Source organism: Synchiropus splendidus, chromosome 18, assembly GCF_027744825.2.
Source record: "Synchiropus splendidus isolate RoL2022-P1 chromosome 18, RoL_Sspl_1.0, whole genome shotgun sequence".
NCBI lineage: Eukaryota > Metazoa > Chordata > Actinopteri > Syngnathiformes > Callionymidae > Synchiropus > Synchiropus splendidus.
The window spans coordinates 7,736,656-7,751,345 of NC_071351.1; the positions used below are offsets into that span (position 1 = coordinate 7,736,656).

The 14,690-nt window shown below is 42.7% G+C and overlaps 1 protein-coding gene across 1 annotated transcript in view; it reads left to right on the forward strand.

Annotated features, from left to right (window-relative positions):
• The window catches only part of ajap1 (adherens junctions associated protein 1), a 28,229-nt gene extending 17,728 nt beyond the window's left edge, over window positions 1-10,501 (forward strand). The window contains exons 3-6 of the mRNA XM_053849442.1: window positions 1,390-1,477; window positions 1,605-1,847; window positions 2,401-2,528; window positions 4,408-10,501. Of these exons, the coding sequence (XP_053705417.1) occupies window positions 1,390-1,477; window positions 1,605-1,847; window positions 2,401-2,473 (404 nt within the window). The 3' untranslated portion in view covers window positions 2,474-2,528; window positions 4,408-10,501. The remainder of the gene's footprint in view (window positions 1-1,389; window positions 1,478-1,604; window positions 1,848-2,400; window positions 2,529-4,407) is intronic.
• Window positions 10,502-14,690: the final 4,189 nt, after the last annotated feature.

The following is a 14,690-nucleotide window of genomic DNA, read 5'->3' on the forward strand; positions in this document are numbered from 1 at the left end:
CAGTTGTGCACCCTCCCGACCAAGGGTTATAAGGCAAACGTGCAAGAGGATTCTTAGGTCTGTGGGGTGACTCAGCCCGATTTGTGACTCTGAATACGGAAATGTTAAGCGTCATAGGTGCCACTTGAACTGCCTTTTTTTGATGTTCCTCAACAGTGTGCCAGATGACTGAATTCCTCCAATGACAACTGAGTTTTGGTCCCTATCCAAGGTGTCTGTCCACCGTTCCGTCACTTGGGAGCAAGACTCCGAGATGCTTGAGCCCCTCCTACTTGCTGTCCTTCGACAGAAGCTGAATGAAACCAACATTTCCTCTTATCTCTCATCACCCAAAATATAAGACTGTCTAATAGACTGCAGTAAACGCTGAAATATTCCGCCCTAACAAGGCGCCCCATTAAATAACAACCATTTCTGTCAGCAGTTTTTGGCCACATAAACACTCAAGCATTATTAGTTTCCCATATATCGCCGGGACAAAGACTCGCTGATTAAAACGGGAGCATCAGAACGGAAGGTCCGCTTAATTAGCCGCTGAGAGGTTATGTTGCGATCCCCCAATGTCACATTCAACGTTTCATTTAGAACTGCTGCGACTGCGCGGCGAAAATAAAACTCATGCGGCTTCTTTATGTGACTTAATCCGATGGGTTCTTGGTGGACAAAAGAGTGCCGGCTGTCTTTTCTGCAAGAGTAGCTTCTCACTCATGCTGGAGGGAGTAATTCTCAGCTGAGGGCCACGGCTATTGATCAAGGTCAAGGCCAGACTCTATTATGTCTGGATTTAGATGTATATTTATAAATGGGCGCTTTTAACTTGTCGTCCTCTGACGTCAGCTGGGGGCAGGCGGGTGGAGGGGCGGAGAGAGGAGGAGATAGAAATGCTAAGGACTCCACTGAAAACTTCATGTAAAGATCTCAACCTGAATCCAAGTTGTGTACCATGGAGCTCGCATCAGTCTTCATAAAGTGGCCAAGACTTTTGAAGACATATTGTCTGAGACAGGCAGCTGGAATATGAAAAGGAGATAGAAATGCTAAGGACTCCACTGAAAACTTTATGTAAAGATCTCAACCTGAATCCAAGTTGTGTACCATGGAGCTCACATCAGTCTTCATAAAGTGGCCAAGACTTTTGAAGACATATTGTCTGAGACAGGCAGCTGGAATGAAGACATATTGTCTGAGACAGGCAGCTGGAATATTAAAAAATATGACAAAAATAGAGAAAAATATTGTGCATTTTTGACATAGTTGTGTGGATACGTGAACCTCCTTCCGCTAGATGTCAGTGTTTTATATTGACGCTGAGGATTCAGCGACTGACCCTGTGTTCAAGTGAATTGTGTGGGTGGTCTGAACATGTGTTTTTTCCTGGTGTGCGCGCAGGTTTGGCAGTTCACCAGATAATCACAATCACTGTGTCCCTCATCATGGTTATCGCAGCCTTGATCACAACACTCGTCCTTAAGAACTGGTAGGAAAGATTCTTCTTTTTCACGATTCCTTCGCTCCTCTGTGGGAGCCAAGTCTGGACTGTCGCCACGGAAGGTTCAAGGTATGATTTTATCTTTGCTTCTTGTCTTTGGTGCGTGTTTTTGTAGCTGTGCGCAGTCTGGAAATGGCCGCCACAATAGCCATCAGCGCAAGATTCACCAGCAGGAAGAAAGCTGCCAAAACCTTACAGACTTTACCCCAGCTAGGGTGCCCAGCAAGGTGGACATCTTCACTGCCTACAACGACAGCCTGCAGTGCTCCCACGAGTGCGTGCGGACTGCCGTGCCCATCTACTCCGACGAAATGATCCAGCAGACGCCTGTCTACAAAACATCATACAACGGAAACAGGTGGGAAACTCCTCTGTTGCCCTTCAAAACTCCTTGCCGACCCAAATATTCCGGCGCTCTCCGTCCTCTGCAGGACTTTGTGAAGGCCAAACTTAAAGAATAGCTTAGCTCAAAGACAAATCAATGCTTCCTTATATTCTCCTCCTAATGCCACAGATGTAAAAGAATAAAATGCTACATTTACATTTCTCAAATGTAAGATAAGCAGCGCTCAAAAGAGTTTGGTTTTATCTCCCATATCTTTAAGGAACTTGTTTATCTTTCTGAACCAACAGTGAATTGCTTTCAGTCAAGCGACTGAAACAGGAATTCTTGCTTCTTTTTAGTTCAGTACCACTGTGTCAGGAGGCATGACACCACTGTGTCTCCTGATGCTTCAGCCCTGACTAACTGAAGCCAAGGGACTCATAGGTGATACATAGATGATAAAACGGACCTGAATTCCTGTCAGAAGATCACAAGCCAGACATCTGAGTGCATCTTTGAAGTTTCTATTTTTGACACGTGGAATCAAATCTGCATATTACCCATCATCTCTGCTGTTCTCCCACAGGCTCTCCCCAACTGAAAGGCAACTCATTCCTGTGGCCTTTGTGTCAGAGAAATGGTTTGAGATTTCCTGTTGACGGCATGAAAGCTTTCTTCTCTTCCGTGGGAGATACTGAGTGAATTCATAATCTGGTAGGTACCAAGTCGCTTTGTCACTGTGCAAATCATTGCCCGGGTAATGGGCGCATCCATCCCGCCGGTAAAGCTGCCCCACTTCGGGAAGAGACGGGAAATTGACATCTGTTTGTTGTTTGTGACACTATTATCTCCCTTTCACTCGTATTTGAAAGCGGATTTAGGGATGTAATTCACCGCTATATCAGTGGAGGAGAGACTAACAGGCTGCATGCCCTCAGCCAACACACGTTGTGTTTAAGATAGTAAAAGAAATTAAGCTGGAACATCATGCAAATGAATGCCAGAATGCCCAGCATCAAAAGTTAGTGCCGGCGTCAGCGAGCTGCTGGACGCCCAGGGGGAAGTCTCATGTCGGCTATTGACCTAGATTTTAAGAAGAATGTATCGCCGGCAGGGATTGTTGTGAGACTACAGTGTCTTGATAATGTCTGGACTCACATTCGGCTTCGGCACTGTGGCATAAAAGCCTCTAGATCTCTGCAGGGTTATGGGTTTTTATTAGCACCTGGTTGCAATATAAAGGAACTCTCAACTGGAACATGTTCTGAGATCACAGTGTTTGTGGAATCTGGCCTTGTCATCTTTCCATAAAACATGGTGATACGATGTGTGTGATGTAAGTGCCATGCGCTGAGTTATGATGGTCATGTTGCAAGCAAAATAATGCTGCTTCTTCTCAGTCGCAGTATTTGTGTACCTCATAAAGCCAGCTAATGAAGCAGATAATAATGGCAACAAAAAAGACAATTTCATTATGTTGCAATTTAAAAAATGCCATACACAATGAAAAATAATAAGGTGCACAATTAAACATGTTATGTGAGAAAATATATATTTTTCATTTTCTAACTCAGCACTGTCAGCAACACTTTAGTTTAAGTTGCCATCAGTAAGAGATGAAGATGTTGTGAATGTTCATAATACAGTGGTGCCTCGGTTTTCGAACGTCTCAGACTTCGAACAAATCGGAGTTCGAACAAAAACTTCGAGATTTTGTTTGCTTCGGATTTCGAACGAAAATCCAGAACTCGAACGCCACCGAAAAAAAACCTAATGTGCGCGGAGCGATCAGCTGACCCACGGTGCGCTTTGTTATCATTATATTGAGGTGTAAAACCTTTCCTGTCTCCGCACTGGACCATGGTAGAGTGTCACAGGGGAGGTGCTGGAGCGCACACTCCAGGGTTTGATGTCCTGTTGTGGGCTGGAGCTGGGACAGGGATGAGGCGAGTCTGGGACAGAGCGTGACTTGGTTTATGACTTTGTCACAGCCAAACTGCACAGAAGCGCACATTCAGAGCTGGACACGCACCGGGCACCTCTTCCCTTCTGGAGAGACGTCACTCACTCTGCAACCCCTCCCACATGCAGCGGCCACACACATAGAGGAACAGCGCACCTGCAGCAGACACTTGACATTCACTCCTACAAAAGACTATTTTAAGGCTTGGAACGCATTATTGAGTGATTCTGAACATTCATAACATCTTCTATAAAGCATTATGACGTCTTATGAGTGTATTAATAATGTCTTAAAGATGAGACCTTAATATAAAGTGCAGCATCAATTTGGGCTGTTTAAATGTGAACACAACCGTGGCGAATAATAAGATATATAGATAATAAGATACAAAATGTGCGATCAATTTTCCATTAATCGAGAATTAACTCAGCTTTAGTGCGACATTTTTAATCGACTGACAGCCCTGGCACAACACAATGTGTTTAAGTCAAGTCAAGATAAGCCTTGTGCTGACTCTGTTGCTGTTTTGCAACTAGAAATATGTTTGAAAAAAAAGCGCATTTAACTCTCCCGTGTTGTGTTTTTACCGTGTTGGTCATGGATAATGGTGTTTTCTCTGCGTGTCCACAGGATCCAGTCGGACACCAGACACACAACACTTCTTTTGTAAAATCGCGTGCTCACTCTTTGGACGCTGGCGAAGATCTTTATTTTTCTAGAATCGACACGCAAAGCAGCTAAGACGCTGCCATTCCATATTCCCAAGAACTCCAGATAAAGGTGACACGTCGGTACATTCACAAGAGGAGCCGGGACGGTGAAGATTTTCAGGGCGGAGAGAGACGGCGAGATACTTACGGTTGGACGTCGTGGGCTCCCGGGGAAAACCGCCGTGGGTGGACGAGGAACTGTATTTCTGAACAATGTGCCAATAATGCCGCTATGTGCCACAACTTGGAAAAACAGAACAGATGGACAAACAGACAGTTTTACTCCAACTACATAGTATGTTGTGTTTTTTAAAGAAATGTGACAGTTACAAATTACAAATGTATTATGTTTTTGAAATAGTTTTAAGAGGAAATGTATCACAAACAATTATTTATATGAAGCGCTATTCTATATCGGGGAAGAACCTTCGGGGAGATGGAGGAAACGGAAATGCTTTATTTCAAATTCTCTTTGGCTCCCACTTCAAGATAAAATCAGGATAGTTGTTTCTATTTTTTTACACTGAAACACCCCACGCTCTGGTTCGTGAAGAGGAAGAACCACCTGAATGAAAGTTGGCTGAGTATTTTCCCCATGTATTTTTTTGGTTTTAATTCAGAGTAGACCTCGAGGGCAGGTGAAGTGAGGGCGAGTGCACGGAGCTGGACAGGACATTTTTACTGCCTCAGGTCTGTCTAGCTCTGTTGCGCACGTTACTTGGGTTTCAACCCAGCAGCTTTGTGTTTGCTCCCCTGAGCTGAGATTCATTCAAGTCAACCAATTTTTGCATATCCGATTACTTTGCACATTGTTAAGCTCCCGCCAATAATGTGTCACCGGAGAGCAGAGCAGGACTCGATGTGTAATCTGCTGCAGAATTTGAGTCGAGTAAGAATCGAAGTTTGACCTGCCAAGACTGCAGATTTGTGTTCTCTTAGGGCCTGATTTATTAAAGCGGAAGGAGAAGAATTGGCAGAGCTGTTTTTGGATGCCGAGGTTTGTAGAAAGCAGAACAATATTAGGTCGAGGAGTGGAAGCCAAAAACGACACTTGTTTTTCTGCTTGTTGCAGTGCATTATGGGACAGTCACAGTTTTCCTGGCAACACATTGACAGCTCAAAGGATTTATTTGGACTGCAAAAATTGTATTTCGTCGCTGCGTTATTCAGGTGTTGTCGTCCATGTTGCCATGGAAACAGAGCCAACAGGAACAGGGTTTTTCAGCCAGTGAGTAGAAAAAAATATTCAATTTCAAGTCATCCACTTCCAAAGAACGGCTCGCGTTGTATGAGGGGCAAAAAAAAAAAAGCGCATACCAAAAACGTTTGTGACGCGCCTTTACTAAATCAGGCCGGTCAAGTCGAACATGTTGGAGTGAGATCTGTGGAAGTGAGAAAACGTCCCGTGAAAAACGCCTCCCTCTTGGGTGAATCTTCGCTTGTGCGATGGAAACAGCCATCTCTGGCTGCTGTGCTGTACGGTTAAACAAAGCACAAAAACGAAACGTTCCTGGCTGCAGACAGCAATATGTACAGAGCAAGAGTGGATGAAAGTCAATTCGGCCAGAAGCACAGGACCCTCCCTGTGAGACAAGTCTTTGTCAATTCCTCCGTCAGATGGTTGTGGATTAACACTGTGGTACCAAACTGCTTTCGCCCATTTAAAAACCAGACGGACCCACATCAGCGTCAGGCTCTTTGACATACCATATATTTTTGTGAATGAAGAGCGCAATCGTCCTAGAGAGAGGGTTATGAACACTTAATGTATATTATACACATGTAAATGTATTTTCTATATATTTGCTTCTATTTGTGTATAGGTGTGTTCTATTTTTCGAGACCTTGCCCGTTTTCCGGGAAGGTTTTAAACTAGGTCTGGGATAGTGTCTTTGTTTACATGTGTAACTACGGTATTTCTTTGGAAACACAAACCTTGTGCCAAGCTTCCTACCTGCACTTTGGAGCAGTGTGTGTGTGTTATATCTTTAGCGACAGTATAATACTTCAGTGGACGCTGCAATAGTTTCTTGACCGGAGCGGGACTTTGAACTCGAATGTCCGACGAGCAAGATCACATCCGGTTGTTGTGTCTGGCGGTCGGAGGGAAACCTGTTCTTCATTTTTACATCGATGCTATAATTCAGTGTTTCCTTACATTAATAATAAACAGTGTGTATCGAACTGTAGCTGCCAAGAAGAACTTCATTTGGTCCAGACCGGGATTCATTCATTCATTGCTCAGTAGTGTCTAAAATACACACACAGAATATGAATTGTATATGTTAGTAAATACTTTCAGATTCAAGTTGATGCTGCGGATGAAAAATATTCACAATAACTCAACTGAGAAGCATATTCATCATAGATTTCCCCATTCAATTCTATATGATCTTAAATAACACGTTCTCATTTGAGAAGATGTTGCCTTATAAAATCATTTAGATATAGATATATGTAGTTTCTTCGAGCTCATATGAGATCATTTATTTTTCTTCCAGAACATTCATAGAGGTTTTATCTAGATATTCAAAGTACGTTTCGTGCCGGTGGCTGTTGACATGGACTGCAATGACCTATTTATATCCATGTTTTCCTTGAACTCCGACCACAGTTGCTTGCTTCCTTATTGTCTGTCTAAACACACAATGCAGCCGCAGATGAGTCTGTGTTTGTGCATCTGAAACGCACAACTAGCTGGTGCTATTATTTGAGCTTTATTTGCTTCACAATACGCTCAGATTTATATTGGCTGTAGTTCTTCGGCAAACACAGATACACTTTTTACCTTGCTTGAGTTATGAGGCTGTGGTGTATGACATGGATTAAAATGTCACCTTACACTTATAAGTTACAAATATATTTATTTTATTTTTATTGACGCAATTCCATGCGAGTTCGCCCATCCATCTACGCAGCATTATTTTCCCTCCCACCTTGTTGCGATGGACTCATTCGCGACACCAAACGCAAATATTTCCGCTGAGGCTCGCGATTCAGACATGATGGTTCTGAATCTATTCTTAAATGTCCAAATTCCAAACAGACAGAACAAAAAAGCGGAACTCACTAGTGCAGAGGACGTAAACAAACATGGCTGACCACTAGATCCGTCTCTCTCAACGCTATGTCTGACACCCGACATCCCACCCTGTGGAAAATGCTATATCAGACGCTCTTCCAAAAGTCTGTCTGTCTCCAAGTATCATTCTGATACTTCTATATAGATGCATTTAAATTTTTTTTTTTCAAAAATATTTATGAAATTGAAAACAAATATATTTGCCCGTATAGTTATATTTATGAATGTACATATTTATACATAATTCTGAATCCACATTTCCCTATTCTAAAATATTCACCCGTGTTTTTTATATTTCCGTCGCAACTTTCCTGTGGTTCCACAAGCAGCATTTGCAGTCCATGTTGATGATCACAGTGATAGAGAGGAAGGTGTTTTTCCACATTGCAGAGCAAGCTATTGTTGACGAAAGCCGCGAGCCCGACAGTGGGAGCCTGTCCACTTCCTGTCCCAGGGGCGCATCTCGACAAAAACACACCAGGAATGAGCAGTCGTGAACGCAAAGGGCACATTAATCTGCAAAAACATCTTTTACCTCAGCATAAAATCCCACTGATGTTCAGCGAAAACGCCTTGTTGCATACTTGCCTGTTCATTTTATGTCTTTCTTCTTCGCCGATAAGCTTCGCGTGTGCTATTGCTGTTATCAGGTAAACAGATTTCTCATTTAAGGGTCTTTTCACAGACACCAAAGACTCAACATGCCTTTTCCACGCGCGGAATGAGTACTTTGCAGATCCTGTTTCTGTCTCCTCAGCAACCCGTGAACCCCTCAGCACAAACAAACTGTCAATCACGCAGCTTTTGGTGTCAGGATGAAGCGTCACGCGCTGATCTGAGAAGGCTGTGATTCAGATTTGCATGTCAGACATGCCGAGTGCAGCACATCGACATATGTGGTGTTTGAACGGACTATTAGCTGCGGTGGGTTCTTATTGACATAGTTTAATTGGGGAAATCGCGTTCTCCATCAGCTCAAACAGCCTGATCGACATCTTCATTCCTCCTTCTTTTGAAAGTGAAGCCTTTAAATGTGAGTTCTGTTGATGGGAAAAACAGACGTTTACAAAGTGAGCCAGTTTGAGTCCAGATTTTCAAGCTAGAACAAAAAAAATATTGCATAAAAAAAGACACTCTCTCACTATAAAAACAACCTCACTAGTATAAACACATGTTTAAACCCACAAAATGGATTCACAACAAAAAAAACAAAGCATGTGTGTGGTGGGAAACTAGTGTGGGTGGAAAGGGTTTTTTTTTTTTTTTCAAATCTAATGTAATGCCTTGTCGGTCAAGAGCATTTTTTCACCAATTTAAACATGTTTTTTTTATGGCTTTATTGGATTATTTATACTTAAACTCCACCACTTGGGGCAAGAGTTAAAGTATAAATAATCCAATGCTGCTGCAGCGGTGGTGAAGAGGGAGCTGAGTCACAAGACGAAGCTCTGGATTTACCGATCGATCTACGTTCCAGCCCTCACCTATGGTCACGAGCTTTGGGTCATGACCGAAAGGATGAGATCGTGGATACAAGCGGCTGAGATGAGTTTCCTCCGCAGGGTGGCTGGGCGCACCCTTAGAGATAGGGTGAGGAGTTCGGTCATCCGGGAGGAGCTCGGGGTGGAGCCCCCTGGACGCCTCCCTGGGGAGGTGTTCCGGGCATGTCCTACCAGGAGGAGACCCCGGGGAAGACCCAGGACTCGCTGGAGAGATTATGTCTCGGTCTGGCCTGGGAACGCCTCGGGATCCCCCCCGAAGAGCTGGAGGAGGTTTGTGCGGATCGGGAAGTTTGGGCTTCCTTGCTCCGAATGCTGCCTCCGCGACCCGACTCCGGATAGGAGGCAGAAGAAGGTGAAGGTGAAGGTGGACTATTTATTATTTTAAATGCAGAAAAAAATGTATTGAAAAACTAATATACTGTATCCCTAGTTGAAGAATGAATTCCCACTCAAAAATGCTTCTTAGATTTTCCACAATTTATTTTGAAAGTTTAAAACTGAAGCCACTTGAACACCCACTTGAGCTCCTTCCACTGACTTGAACAGAGTTGCATTTATTTATTTTAACTACCCAGAGCTCCACCTCAAAAATCCATCCTGCTGACTGAAAACATTTTATTTTCTTTTTCCGCCTGGTCTTTGTTCAGGCTGTCGTCGTGTTTCACCGCTACAAAGCCGTCACTCACTCTGCGCGACGTCCTCATTTCCACGTCCCCCGGAATGAGCTTCACGCCGTTCCTGCTTATCAACTCAGACTTGAAGATACCAACAACACTGTTTCTAAATTCTCCCCTAATCCCTAATCTAGATGAAGATGATAAGAGCTCGACCCAAATCTGCTTTTCATTAGTGGAAGAGGTTTAACAACGGAAGACAAAGCGCTTAATTCACGTTGACTCCGGTGGTGACAATAGCATGAGCCGTCACACAAAGCAAACAATAACATGTTTTGAGTGAGTGTTTTATATGAGTTATTTCAATAAAAAAAGGGGGGGTTGGGGTCATACTTAACATGAGGGAAGTCGTGCTGTCGCCATACAAATAAAGACTTTGTACCTTGTGACTCTTTTACTTTTTATATTTGTGTTTAATATATCAATGAGTACCTCTGTTCACTTTTGTACAAGACTATAGTCACACACACACACACGCACACACACTCAGACACTCCTCCGCGAAGGAGCTGCAGTCTTATATCTGTGACAGCTAAATGTTGTACAACTTTAATTTTGTGTCAGATGGACAACACCTCTTCCTTTTTGTAGTTATTGGTAATTGTTGAGATTTTTTTTGTTTCCGGTGACATTTGATTTGGTTACTCTTGTACTACTTAAGCTCTGTATTTGCAAGCACTGTAAATGCGATTCGGGTTGGACTCGTCCTCTGTACATTTAATACTCCAATGTTGCTATAAATAAAATGTGAAACAACAGCAGGAGGCTCCAGGAGGGTTTGTTGAACACACAAAGTAACCTATTTTCATTTGATTTGAATTCACTTGGATCATATTTAAAATAAAATTGTCCATATTTTCTAAAGATTTTTTCCAAGGTATTTTATGAAAGCAACATGATTTTTTTCAATGCAAGGAGTGCAACCTGTACTGTGCTTTTGTTGCCCAATATTATTGCCTTACATTTGTTTTGTTCATGTGATTTAAGACATTGCGCATTTCAAATACCATTGATAGCAATGAGGTCGATGGAACAGTAGGTGGCAGCGTGGAGGCGATTCAAAAAGTAACATTCATGATAAAAATATAGCAACTATTATTGTCTGTAGTTTATTGATCATGAATTCGATATTACAATTCTAAATGGTACAAAAAAGCTTAAATGAAAGATTTAATAGGAAAACAAACTGAGTGGGAAAGAAAGCAAAATGATTTATTAAAACAAAATGTACATTACTATAAGTGTCTCTTACATTACTCAGTAGTTCATATGAGATAATATTTATCATGATTGATCAATAATATTCATATGTGTCATATTTTATATTTTATTTCAAAATCATATTTTTAAATATTTCAAAATATGATTTATTTGTCGAAGCAAAAGTCACATTATTAACATAGTTTATAGAATTAATCTGAATATTACTATTGACGTGAATATTTTTTGAGTCCTCAATAATATATAATAAAAAAGTGACAAACTATTCAGATGCAAGAGCCACATTACCACCATTTTATTTGTCTTTTCTTCATTTTTTTTAATTCTTTTTTTTTTTAAAGACATGTCCGCAGAATCAGTTTTGCCTGTAAATGGAGGTAAAACATGTTGATATTGTATAGATGCCCAAACGCTTCTTTTTTCTTTATATTTTAGATAAAAAAAATACATATATTTGTGTGTGTGACTACTTCTTCACATGCAGTATGTTCAAACCGCTGCATATATGTGAGATTTTATCAGAAAGAAGAAGGATTTAAACCTGAATATGTGACCTGACTGTGTACTCAGATGGAATGGAGAAACACTCAGGCGAAATAGAAGAAGAGAATATCTAGTTTTGAATTCTATTTCCATAAATCTTTCCATTAAAAAGTGAATCAAAACGACGCCGCACAGTTCTAATTTGACTTCTGCTGGCAGAACAACCCTCTTCGCAGTGGTTACCTGAACTGATAAACCAAAAACAGGAGTCAAAGGGGGAAAAAAAAAAGTTCCTTATCGCAACAGCATCTCTTAGTGTCATAAATCACAGCTCCAGTGCAGCGCTGCTTTGTACAGTGACAAAAAAAACATTGGTTCCATCGCTCTTGTGGATAAAAATCTCCGAAATGAGCGCTGGCATATTTGCGGGCCGAGCCACAAGTGCTGGAAAAGCTATTTTTCTATCTGATTAAGGTGTGAAATAGCTTCTGAGCGGCCTTTTCTTCCTCTGCAGAGCAGCCAGCCATTAATAATGGCATCGATTAAAGCTTCATGAAGCCGCTATTAGTATTCTCGTCACAGTTGTCTCCCAGCCGATTGCCGTTTAACATTCTAACAAAGTTAAAACCTGATGGCAGCTGCTCTCCTGATGGAGCTTTGAACCGCTTGGATCACGTCAAACATTGTCAGGCCTCCGAAGATGCCATGATGAAGTCACCTTGTGTGGTGGAGATGGTCCGCGGAGCCGTGCCGTCGGCGGGATAGAAAGCCATTCTACGAAACTACGGTGTACTTCCTGGTGAAGGCTCAGGAAACCAGGACGTGGATTGGATTTGCAATACTTGCTCTGAAGATATGAGCAGACGGGGAGACGACCAAGCCTGAGGTAGGAGACACAAACTTCAGACACCAACTCCTGTCCTCGTGCGAAACGGGATGTAAATCTGGTCAGTATTTGACAACTTTGTTGAAGACTTTTCTACTTCTTTTACTGTGATGTTTTTCCATGTTATCATTCTGATACTTAAAGTAATGTTCAACATATATGTGTCAGTGAATCGGGCATCAAGTGGTCTGTCTTTAAAATGTAATTTATGACGCATGAATACTTGGAGTTTTTGGACGGTGCAGTGAGAGTAGTGATATCATATTCATATGCTCTTCTCTCAGTGAAAATACAATTTTTATGGGGATCGATCCCATGAAGTCGACGTCTGCTTCAGCCAAAGCTAAACTTAGCTCGCAGGCCTTTCGGGACTAGTTTATTTATTAGCCGTAGTTTCATTCAAGTCCGCTCACTGGAAGGTGTCACATGTTCTTGAAAACTTTCTGCCTCTCCAGAGAGGAATAAAGCAGACTGCAGCCGCACGCGAGCTCGACAGCGCGGCTTTGACGTCCGCTCAAATCTAACAAGAAGTGACTTGCTCTGGAGTTGTGCATTTTTAGTTCTGAGTTAAAACTCTTGAAAAAAAAAGAGAGAGAACACTGTATTCCCTCTGACGGATCAATATTTCATAGAAGACATTCAAGCTCCGTGTAGCTTCTCACAGGACATTTTACTGCCGTTCTTTCTACCAAGTTTGACCTTTTTTTTCCAAGTGTTTCCCTTGACCGTGGAGTAAAAGAAAAATGGCTGCTATGTGCGATTCACTCGCATCAAAATCGGGTTGTTTGAAACAGTCTGTTGTTTTTCCTCCACCTGCTTTCTTCTCCTGTTTGATGAACCAGTGTGGGCAGAATGAGTCCTCCTCTGTCCTGCTCTCTCAGCCCAGACTCGGTCCTCTGGAGGGCCTGCCAGGTCACATTAGCGAGAGCCCTGTTGGATCACTCCACGCAGACCGTGACGGGCCCGGAGTCCCCCCCTTTGCACCTTATACATTAAACAGAATTATGCAGTCCTGCCCGCACCGACAGGCCGGATCAATGTGGTGGACAGGACATGCCAGCAGCTGCCAGCGAGATACTTTAGCGCGTTGGGATCAATCCTGCAGGCGAACTTGAATCTGTCAAAGACTCTGGCACCACGAAGCTCAGACGGTTCAGTCAAAGTTTATTAGCCCATGACTCGGTGAGTGTGAGGTAGAGGAGCTTTGGCAACTTTAAATGGCAAGTGGGGGAAGTACAGAAGTGCAAGGGCGGGTCAGAACTGACACCAGAACTGTTTGGGGAAAAGTACAACCTAAGTTGCAAATGGCGGAAGAGATTTCACGCGACTTTTGTCGCCATATTGGCGTTCTGAAACACAAACATCGCACTTCATCATCACTTTAACACTGCCTTGACTCACACGACAGCCACATACTATGTCGACATGCTGTGACTCACCGACTAGAAATAACTCGCATATGATTGACAGACTCTGAGGTGCGATCACAGGTTTACTCTGCTTAATGGCGGTGCGATTAGCAGCGATGACTTGTCACCAAACTCCTCAAGTGGATCAAAAGTTTGGGCCCTGCTGTCAAGGACAAGTGGTGTCTCTGTGGCCTCATTTTGCCACAGTTATTTTCCACTTTTCCAAAGTAATTCAACCACACTCTTGAAATGTCTTTTGTCAGATGAATTTTCCACTCACTACCTTCATTAAAAAAACATTCAAAGATGATCCTCCGTCTGCGCAGCCGTATGGTTTCCCAAGTTTTCCAGTTAACAGGGAACATTTTAGTGAGCAAACAAGACTTATTTTCTCCCTTCAATCCCTTACATTGTTGTTCATCTCTGTGGCATCAGTGACCACCTGGATGCTTTTAAAACTCCCATGTCTCCGAGGATTCTATTGAGGAGCTGAAACGTATGGCAAGCATGTGACCTAATCCTGGTTTTTACAGGGACAGCAATAGAGGAAGGAGCCCCTGTGTCACGTTCTGCACTCTCATTCTGTCTGTTCCGCGTGCTTTTATTTTGTTAACCCCCTGTAGTTTCCTTTTCCTTTGTCCCATCTAGCTTAATGGCAGCGCAGCTGGAGCTCATCCCGTCATCAACCTCTGTGGATATCACCTCACAATCTCCAGACTGCTGGCTGCTAGATGGTCCCTTAATGTCATTCGGTAAATCTCCCAAGACAAACCTTCCTCGCTGTTGTTCTGAATTTTTCTAGATTTCACTTTCTCCTCCTTGCTCCGCTTCTGTTTTCAATTCTTTAGCCAGCCGGCGTGTGAGTGTTCTTAAACTCACTTTTCATCGATCGTGTAGATTTTTCCTTCGTGTGAGTTTGAGTGTTTCACCTCCACCTAGCGCTTTT